Source organism: Numenius arquata, chromosome 8, assembly GCF_964106895.1.
Source record: "Numenius arquata chromosome 8, bNumArq3.hap1.1, whole genome shotgun sequence".
Classification (NCBI taxonomy): Eukaryota; Metazoa; Chordata; class Aves; order Charadriiformes; family Scolopacidae; genus Numenius; species Numenius arquata.
The window spans coordinates 61,578,843-61,605,786 of NC_133583.1; the positions used below are offsets into that span (position 1 = coordinate 61,578,843).

General features: G+C 45.0%; 1 protein-coding gene across 2 annotated transcripts in view; it reads right to left on the bottom strand.

The window, feature by feature from the left end:
* NEGR1 (neuronal growth regulator 1) overlaps positions 1–26,944 on the bottom strand; it is a 278,245-nt gene that overhangs the window by 55,179 nt on the left and 196,122 nt on the right. For both annotated transcript variants that reach the window (XM_074151353.1, XM_074151352.1), the window contains exons 5-6: positions 5,375–5,495; positions 12–163 (exon numbers count right to left, since the gene is read on the bottom strand). In XM_074151353.1, the coding sequence (XP_074007454.1) occupies positions 12–163; positions 5,375–5,495 (273 nt within the window). The remainder of the gene's footprint in view (positions 1–11; positions 164–5,374; positions 5,496–26,944) is intronic.

A 26,944-nucleotide genomic window follows, 5' to 3' on the forward strand; every position in this document is an offset into this window, starting at 1 on the left:
CCGTTACTTACGGTTGAGAGGCAGGCTGGCATTGGTCGTCCCTAGCTTGTTGGCAGCGACACATGTATAGTTGCCAAAGTGCTCTTCTGTCACATTGGTAACAGTAAGAAGTGATCTTGTACTATAATTTTTAATAGTAATTCCTTGTTGGCCATTGATCAGTCTAGAAAGCAAAAAGAAAATGTCTGTAACTCATATACCCTAAGCAATAAATTTCTTTTTTTTTTTTTTCTTTTTTATCTTTTCTTTTTTTACAGATATAACTGGTAGCACAGGAAGCCAATGTAGCCTGTCGAGCAAAATTATCATAGCGGCCGATTGGCGAGGCCATGGGCAACACCAGAGCTGTGGGGTGCCAAGGGAAACAGTTTCTGCCCGTGTGAACTACAGTTGAAAGAAAATACAGTCGGACACCCATGGCCCTCCCTGCCTGGCCACAGGGCAGGATATAGACTCTCAGAGGGAGAGATTAGGCTTTAAATTGGGCAAACATAACTGAAAAATTAAATACCCTATATTTGGGGCGGAAAATTATTATGGTCAATCTCTCAGAGAGTGTTTTTTCAGCCTCTGGAGACGGCTTTTGTCCTTACACACTTCCAGCTGGTGGCAGGTGAGGATTAGGGCAGCCAGAAATGTGACTATATAGGATTGTGACCAACGTTTATTTCACAGGCCTCTACAGCTACTAATTAGACACCCGATTAGGAAAGATGTGTTCCAGCAGCCCTGCAGCCTGAGACAGCAACCTGAACAGAAACCAAGTGTGGGACAGAGCCAAACCAGGGCTCTTTTCACCCATTTTGGTTCCCCTGGCTTTGAGCTTCCCACCCCAAATCCCATAGGAACTGTGTGGGTCTGATGGTACTTCCAAAGCCACACCAGGAACAGGAGGTAACCCATGTGGATGTCACCCGCATGTGACGGAACAGCGAGACGAGAAGGTAACTGCATTACTAACGTACTAGCTACAGCTGATTACTCTTAATTCCTTACATTCACGTAAAGAGCAGAGCTCTGCATTAAGTATACAATTTTTGTTTGATATATTGAAAGATAAAATCGTATATCCTGGGGATGAATGCAATCTTTTAGCATTCTGTCTAAAAGCATTTCAAGTCTGTCATTAATTGCACTTCTTCATATTATGGATAGAACATTTCTCGTCGTTCCTTGAGTGCCTCTGTTCCCATTTAATCACTACACGCTGCTGCGCATCCAGGGGGTTCCTCTTCCCTGCACAGCTTGTGCTCTCAGAGGAGTCACTGCTGGGGACTTTGGTCTGCTCTGCAGAGCCCACCGGTGAGGAGAGGACAGAGCACATCCCATGGACACACGTGGGTTTGCAAGAAATGGGATTGAAATGCCTGGTCTGAACTCATGAAGTTCAATGAGGTCCAGTGCAAGGTCCTGCACCTGGGTCAGGGCAATCCCAAGCACAAATCCAGGCTGGATTTTGTCCAGAATGGACAGAGAGCAGCCCTGAGGAGAAGGACTTGGGGGTGTTGGTGGACGAGAAGCTCCACACGCCCTGGCAACATGTGCTGGCAGCCCAGAAACCCCCCGCACCCTGGGCTGCATCCCCAGCAGCGTGGCCAGCAGGGCCGGGGGGGGATTCTGCCCCTCTGCTCTGCTCTGGGGAGACACCCCCCAGTGCTGCCTCCAGCTCTGGGGCCACCAACAGCAGAAGGACATGGACCTGTTGGAGCAGGGCCAGAGGAGGCCACGGAGATGCTGGGAGGGCTGGAGCCCCTCTGCTGGGAGGACAGGCTGCGAGAGTTGGGGGGGTTCAGCCTGGAGAAGAGAAGGCTCCGGGGAGACCTTGGAGCCCCTTCCAGTCCCTCAAGGGGCTCCAGGAAAGCTGGGGAGGGACTCTGGATGAGGGAGGGGAGCCACAGGAGGAGGTGGAAGGGTTTGACACTGAAAGAGGGGAGATGGAGATGAGATGTGGGGCAGAACTTCTTTGCTGTGAGGGTGGTGAGAGCCTGGCCCAGGTTGCCCAGAGAAGCTGTGGCTGCCCCATCCCTGGAGGGGTTCAAGGCCAGGTTGGAGGGGGCTTGGAGCAACCTGGTTTGGTGGGAGGTGTCCCTGCCCAGGGCAGGGGGTGGCACTGGGGGGGCTTTAAGGTCCCTTCCTACCCAAACCATTCCATGATTCTATGATTTTTTTGTCCAGAAAACAATGGGTGTTGGGGTTTCTGCCATCCCCATGCCCCTGCCAGCGCAGCAGCAGTAGAGAGACAGTGTCACGTCCCTCCACATCCCTGTTAGGAAGTGGCTGACGCTGGGGGGGCCCAGAACTGGACGTGGAGTAAATGAAATCGGAGAGATATGCATATCAATAAGCCACATAATTAATGGACTGTGGAGTCAGCATTAGTTAGCATAAACTGAGCGGTTTTGAGGGTTTCCATTTGCAGTGGTAAGAAGCAGATGCTTTTACTTTTGAACTAATTACTCCCGCGTGCTGCTCTGCCTGGCTTATTGACTGAGCACAGCCTGTATTACTGGTTTGGGTTTTACCAAGTTACTTCTCGGGCTGGAACAGCGTTTTAAGTTGTGTGCAGCCACCCTACACCTTCCTTCACCTTCCTGCTTCCTGGCACCGGCTGCAAAGGGAAGAGCAATCCCCTTTTTATTCCAGAGACAATGCCTACACATCCAAGGAAGATCATGCATCAGTGCCAGCCCCAAGGGGTGCCTATCTATGAGCTTTCATATCTGAATACCTTCCTGCTATTAGAATACATTAAGCCACTATAACGAGTTTTGTTATTTCAAATGTAAGTCTTGTTTGCTTTGTCAAGGATGAGGGAATGAATATTTTTAGATAGGCAGCTTCTGGGCTTGGTCCCTGTGGCTGTTTAATGTCTGGGATGTAATTTCTGTGTAACTCTATCACATCACATACTTGAGCAGTTGTGGGTTTCAGAAACTGGGAGTCAGCGCAGTGGAGCCGTTCTCCTCTCCGCAGGGAATCCTCATAGTTTTAGAAGCCATGCACTTTTTTCAATTTGAAGATGCTTTTGCCAACTTTCCCCCCAGATTTCTAGTCCCTTCCCAGCTCACCCCGGCTCAGAGGCTGCACAGCCTCCTGACAGCTCCACAATTGATCCCAATTGCCTTGAAGACCAGCAGATTTAACAGGGTGTCTTCTGCTTTTATGTTTAGTTTTTAATGGCTAGTTTATGATGAGATGATCCCTGGAGCCTGGAAGCTGTGGGTTTGGGTTTACATTAATCTAAGTAACAACAATACATTTTACAGCCCCAAAAGGCTTGCTTCAGACACTGAACATGTACTTAGGGTTTCGGATCTAACTCCCACTCTTCATTTATTCAACAATTCATCCAGATCTAAAAAAAAAAGTGTCCCAATCCAAGACCAGCTGAAGAAAATGGGACACTGTCTATTCTATTAGCAGGAAATACAGCAGGGTGTGCACTCCCAGTATAGAAATTTAGTCTTGTACTATATCTGCAAATTATCTGCAGGATAATGTACGTGTTGCTCTGAACCACATATGAAAGCTGACTCTTCTCAGTTTTGCCTTAAAACAACAACTGAGCTGTCCCAGGCTCGTTCCATGCTGGCTTTCCATCACCCAGATATAAAGAGGTAATACTCGAGGAAAAAAACCTCCACTTATATGTTTTTCCCCTCTCTCCCGCAAGTGGTGGAGGTTCAGAGATCCCTAGTACCTTTGTAGTCATATATGTCTAGCATATCTGCCAACAACAGTTTATCAAAAAAGGACAGACCATCAGATCTAACACAATATTTGAGCAGCAGGACACAGTGGGACAGCACATTTCTTGCTGGTTATAGCGAGCCCCAGGTGATGCACCGACTGAAACAGAAAACAGAAGGCACAACTTTGGGGTCCAGAAATGCTCTTTCCCGCTGCTGCCGTGACACTGAACGCGCTCATGAGGAAAGGAATCGGTCGACGTTATAAATAGAAAGGTGATTATCGCTCTGGAAATGGCTAATTGAATCCAGAGCGGTAAAACCTGCGCTGCAATACTTTCCACATAAAATATGTTTCTGCTGCAGCTCCCTCCCAACACGTGTACAATATATTATCTATCTTTGGAAATAGGGTGCACATTAATTTCTCCTACAGAAGAAAAACATTCACTGTTATATACAGTAAAGCCTAATTATATTGTTTTTAAGAATACTTTAGGATATGGCCAAAGTGCAATAGCTGTGACTGCTCTCAAGACTCAGGGAGATGAGCAGCTAATGCTCCTCAAGGGGAGCAGCTGGGCAGTGAGAAATGAGCTGACAGATGGCTTTCTGTGAAAAATGGTCATTAATATTCTCATGTCAGCTCCCAGGTCTAATGGGATGTGCGAGCTGAGAAACCCAGCACTGGGAAGGCAGGAAATTCCAGAAGCTAGGAGGTGTGTATGGACAGTGGTTTACAAGCGACAACATCCACTTGGTTTTGCATCGATATGTAAACTTCACAGAAGCAAGCTCTTAGATAAGCTAAGAGCAGTAAAATAAAAATTTCCTATTAAAATAATATATATTTACTTGTTCAATGAGCTGCTTTTAAAATAAAGATGACCCTGCAGAGGTGGCCGTTATCATTAAATAACGCTAACGACCTGAAAGTGAAGCTGGTTGTCAACAACCCAAGGTACATAGTTAATTTTTAGGGTTCGAGCAGAGCGCACTCCCCTGAGCCCCTCTGGGATGCTGTGATGTGCAGCAGCTCTACTCCAGCCTGTGGATGATAAACCTGTGGTCCAGACCCCTGATGACACCGCTGGCTGAAAATTTGTAGACATTAAGCTTTGGTTGAAAGTCTTGTTCATGAACCAACCTTCCCACCCCAACACCCTTAGCAGGAAAACCTATGAAGATGATTTTAAAAAAAAAAAAATAATTTCAGTAGACTTTTTGAGTTTGTTTCTGGTTGTTATACTTAAAAGGCTGTAATTACTAAAGTAATTTTAAATGTTAGGCTCATTATCGCAATTATCACTGTCACGGCCAGACTGATAACGCCTCATTTTGGAGCACAGAAAACTACAACGCCAAGGAAACCCAGAAACTCCCCCAAAAGCATGGCTCTTGGTAGCCGACACCTCCAAGTACCCGTTGTTCAAAGCTCAGGACACATTTCAGGAGAACCTGCTGGACTTGTCCTGAACCTGCCACCTGGTCTGGTGGGAGGTGTCCCTGCCCAGGGCAGGGGGGTTGGAACTCGACAATCTTTAAGGTCCCTTCCAACCCAAACCATTCCACGATCCTATGACTTGTCATCCCCGGGGGGACAAGCCCAGCCTGGTGGTCTCCTCTCTCTTCCACCCATGGCATCCCTGGCAGCATGAGGGGGTCGGCGAGCGCCGGCTACTTACTTCCTCTCTCCTTTGTACCACTCAAAGACCGGGGCAGGAACTCCTGCACCTTCGCACCGAATCAATCCGTTCCCTCCGAGCACCACACCGCTGGATTTAAGTTCCTGAATTGTGGGGGCAACTGAAAAAAAAGAATTGTAAAAAACGGACATTTGCATCTCGATATGCAGATTTGCTTAAACGCCGCTGTCTCTTCGGCACGCTCTACGTTACTCTTCGCCGGGCGCCTGTTTTCCAGCTCGGCTCACATTCAACCGCGTTTTCTTCCAGCAGCGCAAAAATTATCCCACACAGCAGATTCTGATATATATTTTCTGTGTATCTGGTGTAAAAAAACACAACTGAGACATGAAGAAATATCAATCCCATACTCAAAAAAAGCTGTTTTTCCCAACTCGCTCAACATGAAGTATAACTATTTGTAAGCGTTAGTGTCATACAAGTGTATTTAAACCTGAGAAACCAAAAAAAGCAGATGAAACCCCAAGGGTGGTGAGGGCTGAGGGGTCTCGCTGGGCTCGGGGTCAGGATCCAGAGCAAAGACAGGGCCAGCACCACTTGTCTTCTGCATCAAGTCTTCTGCAAGCGCCCCATAGACCACATGGGCTTAAATGGCCTTTGAGACCTTGCTTTACACATTAAAAGAACAAACTTACCTTTGCAATTATAAACCAACTGTAAATACCATACAACAGCATGACTTTTCCAGTATTGCACGGGGTATAGATTTGTTGCAGTAAATGTATTTTGTCTTTTTAAATTGCAAACATTGTAAATAGCAATAAACATTTTAAGCTCAGAACTGCAGGTACAAAAAAAGATAAGAAGTGATTGTCAGTTTTTCCAGTTGCCAGAGAAAGGCAAGTGTAAGCTGAAAATAAAGCACAACAAATTCCTCAGGAAAGAGACTATCAAAGCAAAGGTTGAAAAACAATTGCCTGGAACTTCTTGTACATTTTCTGTTTTTAAACCATAATTTATGTGCATCATAAAAACACCATAAAAACCAAAGCACAGAACTTATAAATAAAAATCTGTTTATTTTTTTTCCCAAGCAGTTTTCCAGATGTTGCTTTAAGGTGTTTATGTGCATGTAAAAAGCTGACTGCCTCTCGTCTGCCTCTTTCACCGCCTGGCCCATCGCTCAGCGTGCCACGTTAGGAGACCATCATCTTTTACAGGGAACCAGCCACACGAAAGAATCATCAGACACATGAAAGAGCAGAGCGAGGGCCAGGTTCCCCACACGGCAGGTCAGCTCCATCCCACCCCTGAATTCACCGACACCCTCAGCTTTTCCAGATGTGGAGGACGTGGCGTGGGAATCCAGCTGTCAGAGCCCAGGGGGAGCAAACGTGCACTCTTAGAACCCACACACAACTCTCAGTGTTGAGGAAAACCATGAGAGGGCATTTTGGGTGGGATTAAGCAGAGAACTGGTTCTCTGTCGCCCATCGCTAACATCCTACTCCAACTCAGGCAGACAGACAGACTGCAATTTCACACAGCCAGCAAACACACCCTCTGCTGCCTTCAGCGTTCACCTCCCAATGATTACATCGACCCAATCCATAAATTCATTAACTTTCAATGGGTAATGTTAAAATTTCAAGTGGATAATAAATGTATAACCAATTTAACATGACTACTCCATAATCTGCAGAGGAAAAAAAAAAAAAAAAATCAGATTTTTTGTGTCAGTCCATAAAAATAACAGGGACATATAGAGCTCACTCCTTCCTGAGAAATGAAGCTGTTCATGCAGCCAAGACTTTTAAAAAATAACTTTAAGCAAGACCGATCACATGAAGAGCTGTGAACGGGTCACATTTTGCCTCTGCTTCTACAGCACCGTGTGAGCAGCTGCTCAGAGCACCAGAGCTCAGAGCTCAGCTGGTGCTTCTGGAGCGCTCAAAAGAATAATCTAAAATTGTGCAAGCCCTTTAATAGCAAGAAACAGTACTTTATTCACCCCCTTTTCCACATCATCATGCGATGACTCCTCGGAAAACTTTGTAGTAAGAGGCAAAACTTTATACAAAGGGAGTGGAAATATTTAGGTTTTTTTCCCTAATTCAGAATGGGTAGGATTATTAGCAAAAAACTGAGTTTGAAATGAATATGCCACACTGTGTCCCCACTACACAGACAATATTTAACTCTCATGAGTTAAGCAGAAAGAGCAAATACAGGGCCAGCAAAGGCCAGAGTCACGTAGAAAGGTTTTTTTTCCAAAAAGTACCTCCTTCACACTTCTCAGTGTGGCCTGCCCACCTTTTTCTTAGTGTTTTTGGGGGGATTTTTTTGTTTGTTTGTTTGTAAATAAATGCAGAACATCACAGTCAATACATTTTAAAGCTAAATGAAGCATAATAACATACAGTTTGCCAATGTTCTTTCATGCGGGAGCCCCAGGCTCCGTGCTCTCGGAGCAGCTGGGAAGGGGATGCCGGATGGATCCCAGCTACAAATCACAAATCCGGGCTTTGCTGTCCAGTGAGGCAGAGTTTTGTTTGGAAAAATACTGAAAAACTTCTGAAACGAGGTTTTCTTAGATCTCCCCCTCAGAAGGATTTCAGCTTCTGTTTGTTCAGAATAAAAATAAAAATCAATATTCTCTGCTCCAGGAAACCCCCGGTTAACGCTGGAATGAAAACACAAACAGAAGACAGCTTAGAGCCACCGTTCTTTCAGATTTTTCATCGTCAGGTTGTTTCCCTGCTTTGAGCCTGAACAGAAACGGTGTGACGCAGGCACATTTCTGGTGCACTGATTAGTAACGTGCTGTGCCAAAAAATCCATCAGACCCCACTGCTCCCGTCGGCGGGGACGACTGAGTAACTCCAGATGAAATTACACACCTAAATACCCACTGCTGCCGGTTGCCAAGGTTTGTTTTGGAAAGGAAAGAGACAAACACCTGGGAAGGGATTCTGGGGCCTCCACTATTTCATATATTTTTTTTCAGTGTTTTTCCATGTAGTCAGCAAAGGCCCATTTTTGAGAAGACGCTGGTGTCTGTCAGGCAGCAGTTCTCTGCATTCTTGTGCCGCTGGGGCTGCACGTGTTTTATTTGGAGGTTACAACAATCGGAAGAAATACTATATTGAACTAAATACATATAATTTGGCAAGAGAAAAGCTCATGCATCATGTTAACAAGCGCTCCGAAGGTTCAATTCAACTCTGCCCTCACAGTTACCTAATATACATTGGTTTTGTGATAAACAATCTCCCCAACAGCAGAGCAGCCCAGTGCAGCGGGATAGAATCATCATAGGATTGCCTGGGTTGGAAGGGACCTTTCAGATCATAGGGTCCAACCACCAACCCAGCACTGACTGCCCAAACCCCCACTGACCCATGTCCCTCCGCACCACGTCTGCCCGGCTTTGAAACCCCTCCAGGGATGTGCGAGATCAGTCAAAGCACCCAGGAGAAGAGAGGGATGGAGACTGACAACATCCCTGCCTCCAGCCAGGGGTGGTGGGCAGAAGTTTGGGAGAGGTTACAGTAAACATGCAGAAAATAACATTATTTTTCCTCCCAGGCAGCACCCCAAGAACGTAGAAAATTCCTAAAACATAGAATGTAGAAAATCCCAAAATTTGTGTGGCAATGGTTCCCCCACCCTGTTCCTCCTCTTTCCAAGTTTCGCAGCACTAATTACCCCTGCCTGACCATCTCCACCTCATTAGGTCCTTCTGCAGCTCTTTACAGCTTATTTTATTTTTTGTATTGACAATAAACTTGCCAGCACCCTTGTGTAGGGTGTTATGAACACCATGGGGGGCTTCCTGCCCCACACAGTGACCGGGGAGGGGGTGAATCTGACCATCTTAAATTACTGAGGGGGATGATTTAAACCTTGCTCAATCCCAACGGCAATTAGGTGCCTTCCAAAACCCCTTGGCTTCCTGCAGGGCCCTTGTGGCCACCACCAGTGCCACTGCCCACCCCGCGGCAGGGAATCCCGGCAGCCACGCTGGGGGTTTTACGGCTGCTTAGGGAATAGATGGCAAGGAGAAATATTGGCCATTGAGGAGAATTTTTTCATCCGTGAGTTTAATAACGATGGCTTAAGGCATTACAGAAAATCATTTGGTATCATTAATGATACAACGCTGCTCTGTTCAGCTGACTGATCAAAGAGAAGTTAGCCAAAGTCCTGGGTGGGCAAGAGAAGGCAAGGGATAAACACCGATGGACACAAGCTTAAAGGCCTGGTGAAAGCTTAAAAGGTAAAAAGAATGAGCAGCTTTAATACATTTTAAAATATTTCAACTACAGCTGGAAAAATAAGAGAAAATTTGGTTCAATTTTGGAAATTTTTGGGAAATTTTTGGTTCAAATTTTGATTCAACCCAAAAGAATCCAAGGCACAGGGTAGGCAAGGCTCCAGCAAGCCTTCCCTCAAGCCCCACAAATGAAGGCTTTTCCAGGCTTTTCCCTCCAAGCGTTGTGTGGGAAAAGATTCCAGTTGTGTTGCAGAGACACAGACGAGCTTCAGAGTGTGTGCGGAGCACTTCGTTATAAATGATTATAAACACACAAGTGAGTGAGAAAATAACAGCTTGTCTCAAAGGTATAGAGCATCAGTGGAGAGCGAAACCATCTACCTGGAGGAGCCTACGAGGGAAGAAGGGGGCGACAGCCACGGAGCTCCCAAGGGACAGAATGTGATAGAAAAGTTATTGGTCTGACAGAGGATGCTGCAGGAAAATGTAACAGTGATGTTAACGAGACAACCTCGTGTAAGACTAATAAATTGAAATGTATTAGTCATTTTTATATTTCCTAAATAATGGTTATATAAAATAACACAGAAAAAAAATACTATTCTCTGTATCTGCCAGCCCTACTGGGCTTTAGTGACTCTTATTTGTAGGTTTACTCTCCCTACAGCGGATTCTTGCTCAATCCCCTCCCACAGTTTGTCCCTGCGGAGCAGAGCACTTAAAATAAATGCTTCATTTCTGACTCGAAAAATAAATTACTGGAACTTACTTAACATCAGCTTCTCAAATACGTGTAAGTGCTTTGCTGGGAAAGGCTTTCTCTAGCGGGTGCTCAGAGATTCGGCTTCACTGGGGTTTTACCGACGCCCTTTGGTGTTTGTCCCCACGTGGAATGGCACAGGAGGCAGGGCTGTTCTTGACCCAAAAATACATATTTATTATCCGCACAGGATACATGCTTATTTTTGGATTTCTGTGGGAAGTGTGAAAGGGTCTGGAGCCGACACAACCCCAGAGTGGGGCAAGATGCCGCTGTGGTTTTGGTGTAATTTCATAGGAATCAGGCCAGTCTCACCCAGCAGAGCACAACATGCCTCTACAGCACCCACCACCCTCAGGCATCCAGGTGATAGCTGTTGCTAAAACAGCATGGAAAAACTACAGCTACCTATTCCCCTCCTTATTTAGGAGGAACAGAAAGAAGCACCACGCAGGACTGGAGCACGACATAGCGCCGGCCAGAAGAAGGATGTGACGGCTGAGTTACTCCTGTCCCACAACCAAAAATATCATGAATTCATTAGGAAATTCACTCGGTTCAGTGTGAGAGCCCCAGGGGATGCGTTAGAGATTCCAGGACAGAGAAGCGCTACATCCAGTGCCTACGCACACTCCCACGCCTGCACATTCCCTTTAGTTTTAGCGAAACAATTGAAGTTTCAATAAACACCCCTGTTACAGCCTCGTGTGACGACGCTGAGCACTCACCCGCTCCATCTCTCTCCCAGAGTGCTAATGAGAAGGACGTGAAAACTCTCCTCTCCCGTGCTCAGAGAGCTCTGTAATTATTTTCTGCTCAGTTTCTGCTCGCCTGATCTCACCAACGCATTCGCCTGAGTCAGGCCTTTGTGCGGGGAAACCAAATTCTGCAACTTAAGTTCCATCCGGAAAGGATGACAAAGTCTGCTGAATCTGGTTTCCTACCCAAATATTTTCATTCTGCTTTTAAATGTCTAAAGGAGCAGCGAAAACAATGCGGGCACTACACCGGCATTGGGGCAGGCACAGAAAGCATGGGAAAGAAACCTCCAGCTAGAACAGGTTTTGTCTTTTAACATTTTAATGAGCTTCGGGACTTTTATGCATATTAGTTATGTTGCCCTAATTACTCATTATAATTCTAATGTGCATTTTATATTTAATTACAATGCTTATAAAGATTTGGTATGGACAGTAAATTATTATAACTAGCATGTGCATAATGATTATGAGCTGAATTTATTAACTTTTACACTAGCATTCAGGGCTGGCAACTTTCAATTTCACCTTTGTGATTAACCATATTGTCTGATTAAACTAACATTTTTGTGGCATTAATTGTAAATGTCAAAAAAGTCTTTTATTTTCCCAGTTTTCATCAGATTTTAATTTGGCATCCAAACGTAGTCTTTTGTTGGTGAAATTGCTCTCCAGTGTGTTAAGATAAAGACTTTCAGGTAGGAGAACAGGTTTTCTGAGATCTGTTTTCTGCCTCAGAAGAACAGATATGAGCAATATTCAAATATATCCATTTATATATACACACACACATGGTGTTTTACCAATAAAGTAAGAAATCTTTACAAGTGAAACAGTATTGCTTGTACTTCATATAATTAATCCGGTCTTCCAATAGTCTAGTTTAATTTCTCTAATTTATTCAGAGCAGCAACCCTCCCTATACCCAAATTAATGGAGTGGTTTAATAAACACCTCTTCACATCAGAAACTTCTCCAATGTGTGGCGACATTTAAGACACACCTTTAGCAGTCACTGAGCTAAACAAGTAATAAGCTTTTTTTTTCCCCTCTTTTCCCCATGACTTATCAAAAATCCCTGTATTCAGTGGGGTCTGGGTGTGTACGTTTACATGAATTTTTTATGCAAATATAGAAGGTATCAGTAAGAATTCAGTTCAACTCCTGCATTTTCAGGTGGAACCCAACGACTTCTTTTTTGTGGTTTTCCCTTTCCTTTACACGCCAGTGTATTTTAAATGCTGATTAATTAAACAATTGTGTAGGTACCTTGCACTAGCAAACGAGCGGATTCTCGAGCATCCCCAGTGGGCAATCTGGCATGTCACAGGGTGCATCAGAATTTCCCCAAACCTGCACCTCCCTCAGCTACACCTAATGCATGGCATTATTATATTGCTGGCTGCTGTGTAATTTATGTTTTTCAATATAAAACGTCTCAGCGTTGAGAGGAAAGCTTAAAATCCGCAAGTAATTGTTATGTGGGAGAAAAAAAAAAAAAGAATCAGCAACACAAAATAATACTTAATAAATAATAGGTGAGCAGACAGAAATTCTTAACAATGTGTTTTACAAGTATCTGAGTGACAAGAAAGAAGAGAAAGAAACTTAACAAAGCCTCCCCGAACCAGCAAAGCAAACAAAGGCCTCCAGGGAGCTAGAGAAGGAAACGCGCAGGTGGAACCACTGCTTTGGTTTTCTGTCCATCAGATTTTATCTTCCCGCTTCAGCTATTTAATCCTTCTGTTTTCCCACACAGCATTTTTCTAGTCCTGTTCCTTTGAAGGTAGCTCCGCAGATGTGGTTTTATCCCCCTGATGAAGGAGCTGCAGTAGCATGGGAACACAAGCCCTGTCCTGGAGCAGCTCGCGCCAAAGGTGATAATGCCCAAGAGACACTCGCAAGCATCTCCCGTGTCCCAGGAGTAGGGAACCAGGGTCCCTGTGGTCACTACATATTTGTATGTGTGTGCATTGACAGGATCACACCAAACCTCCTTTCCCCCCCAGGACATGGACCCGGGTGGAAACAGCCCCTGCACCATCAGTGGCGTGCTGCCCCTGGTGAGATGCTCCCGTGCTCCCTTTAGTCCTGCTGGGGTGACTCTCCACCTTTTTGCAAATAGAATCATAGAATGGTCTGGGTTAGAAGGGACCTTTCAGATCATGGAGTCCAACCACCAACCCAGCACTGCCCAAACCCCCACTGACCCATGTCCCTCAGCACCACGTCTGCCCGGCTTTTAAAACACTCCAGGGATGGTGACTCCACCACTGCCCTGGGCAGCCTCTTCCCAGGCTTCACAACCCTTTTGGGGAAGAAATTGTTCCTGAAATCCATCCTAAACCTCCCCTGGGGCAACTTGAGGCCGTTTCCTCTTGTCCCGCCGCCTGTGACTTGGGAGAAGAGACCGACCCCCCCTGGCTACACCCTCCTTTCAGGGAGTTGTAGAGCGCCAGAAGGTCTCCCCTGAGCCTCCTCTTCTCCAGGCTGAACACCCCCAGCTCCCTCAGCCTCTCCTCACAAGACTTGTGCTCCAGACCCCTCACCAGCTCCGTTGTCCTTCTCTGGACACACTCCAGCACCTTAAGATCTTTCCTGTTGTGAGGGGCCCAAAACTGGACACAGCACTTGAAGTGGGGCCTCACCAGTGCTGTCCCATAGCTATGTCCCATTTGACAGAACAGGTCCTTAACACCGTATAGGAATTCATAATACAAACAAAAACCGCAGCTCCGCATGCTCCTGGCTGTTGGGGACCTCATAAGGTACATGAGAGGGGCTGGGGAGGAGAGCAGGGCAGGAGCATCTCGTATCTGCGTTTGTCCAACAGCTTCGCACTCGCCCTTTCCTCAGGCGTAACTGAAACCATGATGAGCAAGCATGAAACAAATCCTGCATTTGCATACAAGACTTGTCAGTAATTTGGAAGGAACAGATGCACAAAACATAAATGGGGATATAAACGTTCGGTGTTTGGTGTTGTGTTTGATACAGTGGAGCTGGTTTTAATCTTTCATTGGCCAGTGCAGCTTGATTCAAATTCAACTGAAGTCAAAGTCTTTATATTGACTTCAGTGGGCTTTGAACGAGGCCAAGGAAGATCTGCAATAAAAGAGAATTTCACAGTTTTCAAAACAAAAAAAGTTAAAAAAACCCCCGCAACTTGAAAGAGCACTAGTATAACAAAGACAGCTCTTGTCATGTAATCCTGCTTTTTATACACTACTGCTCTTACTTCTGTAATTTGAGGGAGAAGTTGTCATCAATACTTTCTCATCAGCAAAGAACAGCCGAGCATCTGTAATTACCTGAGTCGAAAGAACAAACTTTTATGTCTCGTGGCATAAAATGTGGTATTGACGGGACCTAGCAGACCCGCCAATGGTCTTTTTTGGAATATATGAAGGAGATGTATTAGCAAAGGGTTTAAACCTCTCCATGTGGTCCATAGGGAGGTGGAGAGGCACGACTTCTGAGTCCTGAGTCCTACACAGCCCCACAGAGGCAGTGAGGAAAGCCCAGGATGCAGAGCTTTGTGCTGAAAGGCAGGGCAGTGTCTCCTCAACCAACAACTGTGCAGCTTAAATAGAGGGAAAGATAAAGATATTTTACTCCGTGCTGTTAAATATTGCAGTGCTCCATGTACAGGAGCAAATCTACATCTCCAGGTAACGCTGGAGGACCAGAGGTTTCCATGCACCACCATGGCAGGACAGAGGGGGAAGAAGGATGATGTGCTGTCGTATCTGTTTGCCCAGGGGAGCCGGGCATCCTACCTGAGGTCCCCAGCTCCCCACCGGGCACTCGCATCAGAAAAACTCCCTCTCTCGACCGTTCCTACTGGAAAAGCTTCCGCACAATTAACGTGCCCTCACTCTCTGCTGCCATTCCTTTATCTCAGCAATTTATTCAGACATGTGTGTGTGGAGGTGAAAGGGGAAAAATGAGAATCAGCATCCCCGAGTGGTGCTAAGGAACGAGGAGGAGGAGGGGGGATGCTTTCATACAGCCGATGCCAACCCAGAAGGAAGAATTGGCCGGGAGCCTGGGTACGAACAAACACGAGCGCTTTTACTCTGCTATTTCTCTCCCTCTAAGGAAGATAAAAGCAATGGACTTCAACAAATTCCAGGAATTACTAAGTAGATCTTTTGGCAGTAAAGCTGAGGAGAAAGTGAATTAAAGCGAGCTGGTATTTTTCCAAGGAAAGAGTGTTTGGAATAAAAATGTAAAAAAAATCTCAGAGCAGGTCAGAAATGCAGCGAGAAACCTGCTTGAGCCCTGCTGGAGCACATCCAGGAAGCCAAGGAACAACAGCAGATAAACCAGGCAGGAGGCATCAAGGGCAACTGGAAACCACGTCATACCTACATTATCAATATCAAAGAAAAAAGTTACCCTGCTGCTTGGTACCACCCCCGTGTGGTGCCCAGCCACGGAACACTCGTGGTGGTGCCTTTCTGTACCACCACCCTTGCAGCTTGACCCAACCTGAAAATGCAACGTGATCACTGATCAAAAACCTCAACACTGGACCCAAAAACAACGCTGGGGACCCGCATCCCTCTGGCCTGGCAAGGAGCCATCTGATGACAATTTTCTCAACAGCTCTGCACCTTCACCATGGACTTTTTTTTCCTCATCCGTGTTTCCCACGCTTGCACCTGTAACTGTCACACGTCAAAAGCTTATACATGTCAACAGATGACATCATCTGCCTTCCCCAGATAAAAATGGGAATTAATGAGACAACATGATTTGCTGCTGATGAATCCACAGTAGCTGTTACCCATCTCAGGTCATCCCCCAGGTACAAACACATCTTGTTACAGTTCCAGAGTGTGTCTGGGGATGGGAGACACTTCAGGCGACTGACAACAGGCACCTGGGGCCTCAGTCCCCTGGACCTTGCCCAGCCTTTCCAAGGTCTCAGAAATAACAATTTCTTCATCATTTGCTTTGTGTAGATCTTTGATTAAGGTTATTATCCTCATCTGATGACTTAAGGCAACAATTAGCTTCTGGAAGACAGCTCTCTATCTACTGCAGGTTAAGCTTTATTTGTCTGCTCTTGGTATAGGGTCCTGGGGGGTTGTAGGTGACCAACCTTCTCTTCTTCTGAGCTGGTGGAGCAGAAAAGCAGGAGGTGATGTCTGACAACACACAGTGCTGGGGAGAGAGGCCAGTCCCTCCAAAGATGCTGGACAGATGCAACATCTAGTGCAAACCACCTGCTCTATGGGGCACCAGCGTGGTCTCAGCTGAAGTACCAAGTGGAGAAAAGCAGAAGGAATTGGGATTAGCAGAGCTGGAAAAGGTGATTTAGGGGTACATTGCAACACTAAATATGTGAGATGGAAGGAAAAAGGAATCAGCTCTTCCCCCTCTCCTTTATGGGCCAGGCAAGCAATGATCAACCAAAATCGAAGCAAGGGAGGGTTAGGTCTGGAAGACATTGCTGGAAGAGATTGCTTAAGGAGACTGTCAAGGTGCCCCTTCTCTTTTTTTTCATTTTAAAAGAAAAGGCCAACAATCTGAATACAGGCATCTGCACCTGGACAGCAGCATCAGCCCGACTCCTCAGTTCCTCCTCTGGGTTGAATTTCTGTGGTCTCCAAGATCCTGAGATTATTAAAGCATCAGAACAGTTCCTATAACAGCAAATTCCTTCACTCATTTCCGTAGATATTAGTGTTGTGCTTAAGGTTATATGCCATTTTTCAACACAATGAGGGAAAAAAGAAATTATACCCTTCCCAGCTCATAATAGTAATGAAATCTCCAGGTTCACCCTTAACTACAAAAATGAGGTAGGTGCTGAAACTGGATTGGGAATTAAAAAAAAAAATTCAAAAGACAAAAGTAGAACTTTTTCACAGAAAACTTCTCATACACCTTGGATCTGATTCGATATATTCTACATACATAACAAAGTGGCTAGGTGTACTCACCAAAATGATATTTCTAAGGACAGAACTCATTACTACTGTATAATAAATGGAAGCATAAGTCAGAGTTAGCACCGAACAGATTGTTTGGGGTTGCAAAGACAGCAGCTGTCACAGCTTGACAGCTTTCTTGTTAGTGAATCAGCTTCACTGACAGTCTTTTTGATTGAAAACCACTGTTCGCTGACAGTGTGTTATAGCTGATATACATATGTACCTCACGGAGAATGAGAAAGAGCCATAAAAGGTCCAGGAGCTATTGCTCTATATTAAAAAGAAGTGAAGTTTATATAAAGGCTTTTTGGTTTCTCCCCCCTCCCTGGTAATCAGCAGCAGATGTAAGCTGATAGGAACAGGACAATCCATACCAGTATGTGACAAGCACACACACACGCCGAGCCAAGTCCTAAGTGGTTTTTCTACCCAAAAGCAATAAAGCCACAGAAATACCAGTTGCTTCCAAACGCTCCCTGGAAAAGTTTGTGTAATTGAAAAACAAAGTTTAGAAATCAAATTAAATAGAATAAAATTATATTTCTGCAGCACCCTCGAAATCCCTGTGCAAAACCGGCACCACCATCACACACCAAGTACAGCCCAGGCTTCCCTGAGCACCTCGGATAAAGAGCCCCCCGCTCAGCCGCGTCCTGGACTCCTCACTACAGACAGGATCTGCATCCTCATGGCACCAAAAGATTAGTAGGTTGTGGTGAAGGAGGTGTTGTAAAGAAGAAAACGCATCTCAGGGTCTCTCACTTTCTTCCCATCCCCATCTGTATTTCTTTATAAGATTTCCCGTACAAAGTAATTTCTTCCTCCTCAGCTTCGTGGTGTTTCAACAGACAAAAGCTGATGAACTGTGTCCAGTTCTGGGCTCCCCAGTTCAAGAAGGACAGGGAACTGCTGGAAAGGGTACAGCAGAGGGCTACAAAGATGATTAGGGGACTGAAGCATCTCTCTTATGAGGAAAGGATGAGGGACTTGGGTCTTTTTAGTCTGGAGAAGAAAAGACTGAGGGGGGATCTCATCAACACCTATAAATACTTAAAGGGTGGGTGTCAAGAGGATGGGGCCAGTCTTTTTTCAGTGATGCCCAGTGACAGGACAAGAGGAAATGGGCACAAACTTGAACATAAGAAGTTCCACCTAAACATGAGGAGGAACTTCTTTCCTGTGAAGGTGGCAGAGCCCTGGAAGAGGCTGCCCAGAGAGGTGGTGGAGTCTCCTTCTCTGGAGACATTCAAACCCACTTGGACACGTTCCTGTGGGACCTGCTCTGGGTGGACCTCCTTTGGCAGGGGGTTGGACAGGATGATCTCCAGAGGTCCCTTCCAACCCACTGTGATGCTGTAACTGGGTACAACGGATGTCACCTCTTATTCTGAGATCATCACTTAAAAGAAAGCACACGGGATGCCGTACTGAGGAAGGCCAAAGACAGAAAGCTAGAGCCATTTACAAACACCAGAAACACCCAGGGCTTTGCAGTTTGTCCCTGATGATCATTTATATTCCTGTTACAACTCCTCATTTCCAAAGGATGTCACGTATTTCTCAAGAGGAGGCAGTAGATCGGAAGTCAACACTCAGATGCAGACCTGACTTCACATAAGAAGTCTGGAATTATGGGATTTCCCCACTTGAACATTTAATTGCTGTATTAAAGATAATTCCTGATTTGTTCTTTTTTGAGAGATTCTCTTTTGCCATTAATAGTACCAGGTGGAGAAGCAGTGAGCACCTGAATTTTGAGACATTTGATATTAAACAGAATTTTGTTCAAAATACAGTGGAGATGGGGCATTTTGAAGTGATTTTTTTTTTTCCTTCCTGAGTTTGTGAACTCTATCCTTTAAATGTAGAAACAACCATCAACAGGTACCAAAGCAACTGCAGAAACACGGTCCGTGACGTTGCTTGTCTCTGGGAAGCAGAGCATTGAGCCCATCCACGCCCGCAAGGCATCGAAGCTTTCATCGCCAGAGTTTGTGTTTGGTCTACAAATCTAAGTTTAAGGTCCAAAAAAAAAAAGTCACATCAGCCTCAAAATAATTTGTTTTTATTTGAGTAGAGTCAGAAAACATGATGAGGAGCAGCTTTATGAATTATAATGCCCAAAGAACGATGCTGGCAGTTTTCCCTTTTTGTGTCAACAGTACCGCTTTGTTTTAAGCCATAAAAGCAGAAATATGACTTCTCAAAGCTCCCCTAGCTCGGATCCAGTGCCTACACCACACACTTGCTAATACCAACCAAATTGCAGAAGTTATTAAAACCTAATTTAGGAGCCTCACCAGGGGACAAACAAGCTGTAACAATATCATTACGGTCTTATCTAGGACGGGACGTCTTGTCGAGGCGCCGAACGTGGCCAGGGTAGGAGCCAGCAGGGACCCTCGCTGCACGGCACCGCGGCCCTACCCACGCACTCTGGCGTCATGCTAAACAGATTCCTTTTGCAGAACTATTTCAAAGCAGCGATGGCTGCTGCTGGGAAAAAAAAAAAAAAAAAACACAACCAAAAAACAAAACACAACAAAACAACACAACAATAAAAAAAAAAAGAATCAGGGGATTGAGAATTTTTTACAAGCCTGACTTGCTGTTCAGACTTGTCTTTTCATGACCCCGGTTGGTGTCACCAACTGCACTCAAATCCCCTTCAGACTGTCACCTCAAAGGCACAGCGCTTGCGAGGGAGAGGGAAAACTAAGTCAGAGACCACCAGCAACAAGGAATACCACAATTACTAGAAGAATTATTGCTTTACGACGTGTTGACTATTATGAGGAATATTTTAAGTAATTGTTTTTGCTGAAGAGCAATCTGGGCAAGTGAATACTCCTGGAAGCTGAAGAGCTCTCCATTAATTTTGGCTGTAGTTTGGAGTCTAAGGCAGCCTGCTGTACACTTCAAATTACTTCTTGAAATGCATAAGCTCTTTGGAGATGACTCATCTTCTATTAAGACTTCAATTTTCCTGAAGGGTATTTTAGCTGGTATTTAAAGTGGGATCACCTGGAGGCTGGGGAGCCAGCAGTGGTTCAGGGCCAGGAGAAGGCTCTCACTCCAGGCAGGGTTGCTTTTCCTCAGCCACTAGAAACACGTCTTCACTTTGCACCCCATCGGGTTTGAGGGGGTTGACACCCCACCTGCAGATGTGACATTTTAGCACCTCTGAGGATGAGGGGAGCCAGCCCTGCATCCTGGAATGCCAGCTCCAGCAAGAGGAGCATGATCCTGATCCTGCTCCAGGAGAAATAGCTGCAGGAAAAGCAGCTTCACCAGGTGCACCGAGGTGTCCAGAATCTTACTATAACCTTATTTTGACTTTAAAATAGCAGCACAAGTGGAAAAGTATACAAAATCTATTTAAAAAAATATTTTTTTTTTGTCCACTAGTTCATGACCTGGTCCTCACACTTTCACCAACAATGGCCTGAAACCTTTGCATCAACCATTAACAATACATTATTGACAAATTTTTTCACTGATATTAGGAGACCATGTCATGGATGCTGTATTTGTTACAGCACAGTCCCCCAGAGATGCATAAACATAATGAACAGCATTTATTGGTAAACCATAATTATACATTATGTGGACCTGTAACTACTGGCAGAGTGTAAATATGTGCAAATTAGCACAGTTATTTTTATTTCAAGGACTTGTTTTCCCAGGGACAAGGAGTAGAGATTATTTTCAAATGGGTAATCATGGCAGTCCTCAGAATTAACCACTGCAGAAGTGACAAATAATCAGCGCCTATAGCCTTCTGAAACAATAAAACCCAGATTTGAATAATAGAAACAATCGTCTAATAGCTGGGTCAGACACGCTGCTTCCCAAGAAAACAGTGCTTGAAAGAGGAATTGTTTGCACAAGCTTTAATAGCTCTCTAACTTCTCAGTGTGGTTCACACATTGGTGTTGCAGACGCTCTTTGCACAGTGAAGGGAGAACCCGGGGTGTTTTTTGCTGTCTTACACTTTTAATTTGCCTTTTCAGCCAAAAGCTGAGCCATCACAGCAGCAACGCTGGTGTTACGCTGGAGCGTCATCTCCTCTTCCATTGAGGGAGCCAAGACATGTCCTTGAGCTGCAGCCTCAAACACCACTGGTCAACCCCAGACCTTTATAGAGAGAGGAGGTAGCTCACTCGAGAGCCTGCTGTCCTTACACATCTGCACAGCACCTCTGGCAAACACAGGGTGCAGCCCCCCCTTCCCCAAAAGAGTCAGAAAAAACCCCAAAAGACCCACTACACTTGGCAGAGCAAAGCAGGGATTTTCTTTAAGAAGATGAAAAACGTACTATTTATCTGGTGGAGAGGTATCTTGAGCGCTAATGCTCCAGCTTCTTCAAATACAAGACCTTGTTTCATGTTGCCAAAGCCCTTGATTATGTGCAGTGGCAGCAGAATGCCATCTACATGAAGGAACATTATAATCAATTTTGTCACGCTTCAATATGAGCAACACTTTTCAGAAATGTGCAGTAACTGCACAGCGGTTTGCAGAGCTTAATAGTAAACTATTACACAGCAGAAAGAAATCAATGTTAATTTAGGAGCCAAATTGCACTCGAGTCAGAAACTTGAACTATATTGTTTTAATCTGACTTCTGAAATGTTAATAAAAATACCTGAAGGACATAAAATGACAAACATTGCTTTCATCAGAGGCTTCTTTCCCTACCAGCGAGGAGAAAATATTTTCTTCAAATCAACTGCATCCTTTCCACACCCCACCATTTGAAGTGCTTTTAAATATATGACCAGTATTTAATCGAATCGGTATATGTTGTTTTTCATTCAGTGCTTCTATGAGATAGGACATCGTATAACTCATACGAGTGATCTCAGTGATGAGAACAGCTTGCAAATTAAGTAAGAATTTAGTCCTAACGATGGCCAAAGATAACAAGAAAAAAAAATATCCAAAAGTAAGACAACCCCAGCTCTGATTACATCGTGCATGATCAAAAGCTCCATTTCACAGGATAGCAGAGAATTCGTCAAAGATCTTTATCTTATGTAAAAAAAACACAAACAACTCCTGTTCTTATTTGCAGTAGTTTCACCTGGAGTATTTTTCTCACAGCTCCTCACCTGGCTGGCTGGACCCAAAGGCAAGCTCTGTTGTTATCAACTCAAAACACAATCAATGTTTTCATCTCCGCTGTGCTAGCACCCGGTCTCCTTTAGCTGGAGTGGGTGGCTTTGTATTTTCATATATTTGACCCACCGATACAGAAACTAATTACACTGTTATTTCCCTGCTCTCAGCTGTGTGTTACGTGCTGCAGGAAAGACATCCTCTCCACCGCTCCTCTGAAGGCCTTCCTACGTCTTTTTAATTGAAATCGTAGCTCAGATGTAAGAGTTATAACTACTGAATTAGAACATCTGTACAACACAGAGAATCCAATTTTTAGAAGTAGGTTAATATAATATTTAACAATAACAGGAAAAACAAGTCAAGAGATGGTCCTGATGGACTAACACACGAACCTCCACACTCACGTCATTCCTGACCTGCCTGCGTTGCAGACTGCCAATGTGTCCTTCAAGAAGTCATTCCATGGTTGCCCAAGAGCACATCATAGGACAGCACTATTCTCACCATAAAAAAACGTTAGCACAACTCTCACTTTGATCTTTTGGAACAGTTTTCAGATGAAAAAGAGTGAAAGGAGGACACCATCCACTCCCCAGCTCTGTGCAGGAAGGACAAAACAGAAGGGGACCAATCTTCCCAGCCTTCTTCCCACAGAAACCAGCACATTTGTGGAAAATGGGGCCGCCTGAAGTCATGCTTTGGACGCAGATCACTCCTGGCCAGGGTCATCTCTTATGCTTGCAGGCTCCGGCCCACCACTCGAGTCCATGGTGTGCACCAGCACACTCACCCGTGTCTCTGAGGCCAAGGTGGTTTGAACAGAGCAGAGTCACGTTCGGGAAAGGTCACACTGCAATAAGCCCCACTGATCCATTAACAGAATCAAATATCAACAGCAGTCATGTGTCCAGGAGTCCCCAGTGTGACTCAGCAGCCAAAATCCCATCTTTGAATGGTAACCTGAGAATTTAAGAAAACGTGTTTCACAGAAGCCAGGGAAACCGCACTCTGGAGTGCTTTTAGCTTTTCAGAGTGTAATTCTGATACTTCAGAAGGGTATTGCAAAGGTCAATCTTCCAAGGCTCCATGCACACGGACCTTTCAAAACGGTCGGTGGGAATTGTGGCTGCTCCGTACCTGCAAATTGCTCTCCCTCGTTACAATATGGGGAAATTCTTGGTGATTAAAGAGAGAGTGACCTACACGGTGCGGTTTTAAATGTGTGAATTTCAGCCAGATGGATAATACCAACCACTGCAACACCAAGATAAAGTCTTTCTGCTCCATGGTCAAATATGAACTTATGACTTCATCTCATGTGGGTGCAATTCTGTTTGAAGAGTTGACATGACCAAATTTACTTGATATAAATGTCACCATAAAGAATAGCAGTAACTTCTCCTCCACAGTTTTGTTCTGTCAGAGAACTGGGTTTAGCGGGTTTAAAAGACAAAAAAAGCTTTGTAATTGGGTGGAAGTGTCCTCACCAAGGGGAAACATTTGAGATTCAGTCTCAGGTCCTCTAAGGCTGAGAGATGCAGCACCCCTGACTGCAGTTGCTACCGTAAACTTCTGGTACAACAGGCAAGAAGGCTGCTCCTTCTCAGGCTGGCTAACAAACACACACACACAATATTGCAAAACCAGAGACTCTCACAAACACATACAACTGTTCAATATGTCGTCCATGTTGTCTTAAGTAAAAAAAAGAACAAACCCAAGAAATTGCACTTATGAATCAAAATACATTTATGTAGTTCACTGGTTTCTCCAACTCCTGGTCTCCTAAAGCCAGTGCTGACCATATCCCCCAAATCCTAAGTTTAGTCAGGGATATAAATATGAAGCTGCACATCCGTAGCTGTTAAGAACTGAAAGAACCAGAGTTACTTATTTATGCTTAAACAGAAGCTCCCCTTCTCTTATAATAAAGTGGAAATTAAAACTGCAAATTGCTCCGAGTAACTTTATACTTGGTACCAAAGCAGAGAAGGACCGAGACCTTGGGAAAATATTTGGGTCTTGCCTTTTTATTTAATAACACATTCACCTTGATTGAGGGCAATTTCCTTTGTTGAATCCAAAATAAAAAAGCCTTGCCAAGGAAATGTTTTTTTCATAGGTCAGCAACAGTTCACAGCAAGGCACTTTATGGGAAAACAGAGTCACAACAACGTGTCCGGGTATCAGGAGCCCCAACAAACACTGAAGTTCTATGTTTTTTCCCAGCAGGTTTAAGGTAACAGATATAATTAGGTTAGAGTGGCTTGTACAGTATGTCTGATTTCAAAGTAAAATCAGAGTATTATGCATAATATTATGCAAAGCGCCATAGCAACAGTAAGGCAGACTTCTAAGAAATGCTAATGAGATAAGCTGTTCTGCAAAAACCCTAACCTGTCCAAGCGAAAAAACAAACACATTACTTAAAATTCATGCAAGAAACTCACACATTCCTTTCACAAAAACCCCCACAGCATAAAACATCGTATCGCACCATCCCAGCAGGAGGGGGGCACAAGGTCTGTACAGCAGACACCTTTCGTAACCAGCTGCTCCCTGAAATCCCCATCCCACAGGATTTTCAGCTCTGGGTGAAAACCAGTGGCAGAATGTGGATGCCAGAGCCTGGGAGGGTGGGCAACAGGTCCCTCTGCCCTGGTCCACCCCAACCCAGGTGATGCAGAACCTACTCCGTCCGAGCACACGGACCTGGCATCCAGGGGCAGAGCAAAACTTGATAGGAGGCAAAAAAACCCCACCAAACCCAAAACCAAACGAGACCTTAGATGACTTACTGAAGAACATTAAACACAACCACAAAAATGAAAGGGTAAAACAGGCAGAATTGTTCCAAACACAGGATGTGACCAATTCAACCACCACAATTAATTGTTTTATATCTCAGGTTAAGACAAGGAAGGAATAACTCAGCAAGTACTTGAATAAACTAAACTGATACAAAACCAATCAGCCTAATAAACCTTAAATATATACTCAAGAGCTGGATTAAGCAAATGCAGATCTACAATGTTATTTCTGAGGTGTGAAGCACGTGCCTAACACAGCCTTCGAGAAGCTTTTTCAGGAAAGGAGAGAGTAACAGGAGCTGGGGAATTACAAGCCAGTCCATTTATCTCCAGTCACCATAAAAATGCCCTTCAAGCAATCAAAGATGTGAAAGCACCTGGAAGATAACAAGAAGAGGAGCAATCACCAACACGTTTGTTAGGAATGGATCATGCCGGGTCACCAGTTCCTGCAGGGACTGTCAGTGGATGCCAGAGCTTTACCGCAGCAAGTGTCCAACCACGTCTCCCGTGGACAAACAAGCTGGGCTTGGCTGAAGGCTCCCTTCACCTGAGGGCACGTTGTCTGGAAGGCTGTGCTCGTGGGGCTCTGTCCTGTCTGTTCTGCATCACCCCCAGCCTTGTTGCTGGTGGGGGTTTTCATTAATACCATTACTGAGGATGCGAAGCCTGGAACAACCCTGATAAATTGAAGAAGTGGCCTGAAAACCAGATGGAACCAAACAGGAGTGAGTTCAACACTTTGGATTCATTGGTGAGGAGGCAAAACAGCTGTTCTGCAGAGAGTGACCAGGGCTACTGTGGTAAAAACCCCCTAACGTGTCCTGCTGTCACAGGGAAGGCAGATGTTCTAGCCAGGTATATGACCAGGCATCAGAAATAATCCCTCCACATCCTTGGCAACGCAACACCTCACCTGGCATGGTAGCTGAGGTTTTAAATACCTTATTCAAAAAAGCCCTTCCCTAGCACCAACTGATCGACAGAAAAGAAACATTAGTCAGTCCCTTAGAAAAAACAACCCAAGAATAGAGATGACATGAATCAGGGCTGGTGAACATAAGGAGGTAAACATGGGGAGCACAAGTCCACTGTCTCCAAAGAGATCGAAAGGCAAGAGTGATCCGTTCTCTGTTGCTCAGAAGACAGGTGAGGAATGGGGTTGTAATTCTGCGAGGAAGGTTCACACTAGACACTGTGAAAAATGTTCAGTTAAGGGCTGTGATTGAGTAGAGTATGTTGCCCATGGAGCTGCCATCACTGGAGACACCTCACAGAGGGACCAGCCAAATATCCATCGGCAGCACTCATTTAGGGGCACAACTTGCAAGGTTAATGCAGTTCTTACAGGCTATCATGTGGTCTATTCACTTCCATTTCCCAATATTTTCAGTATCTAATGGAAAAATATCGGTACAAAGAGGTGCTGTTGCAAGTAGACATGGCTCAGTACCTAGAATATTTTGAGTTACCTTTATATTGTTTGTGTTTACTGCCTACAGAATTTGGCAGATGAGCTTTCTCTTCTGTCGCCTGCAGGAGGCAGGAGCACTGCTGCAGGTGGAGCCCAGGCCACACTGGCATCATTTCCTTGGAAACACCTTGTGCCAGAAGACTTCTTGGGAGTCCTGGCTCAGGCATGAAGATCTGTCCTCCCTCCTGCGCTGCCAGGAAGACCCCAAGACGGCCAAACCAACAGACCCGACAGGACCAGACCCCACCAGTGCTTCCCAGTGCCAGATGGGCTGCCTCAGCTCGGGAACTGTAATTTTCACCACCCCAGTAAGCACCAACAAATCTGCCCTTCAATTTGCAGCATGATGGGGGTCATAAAGGCTGAAATTAAATTATTGTCTTTTAATTTCAACTGAATGGGTTTTTTTTTCTTCTCCAAATGCACCGGATCTTAAATCAGTAAAGTTCTCAAGATCCAGCT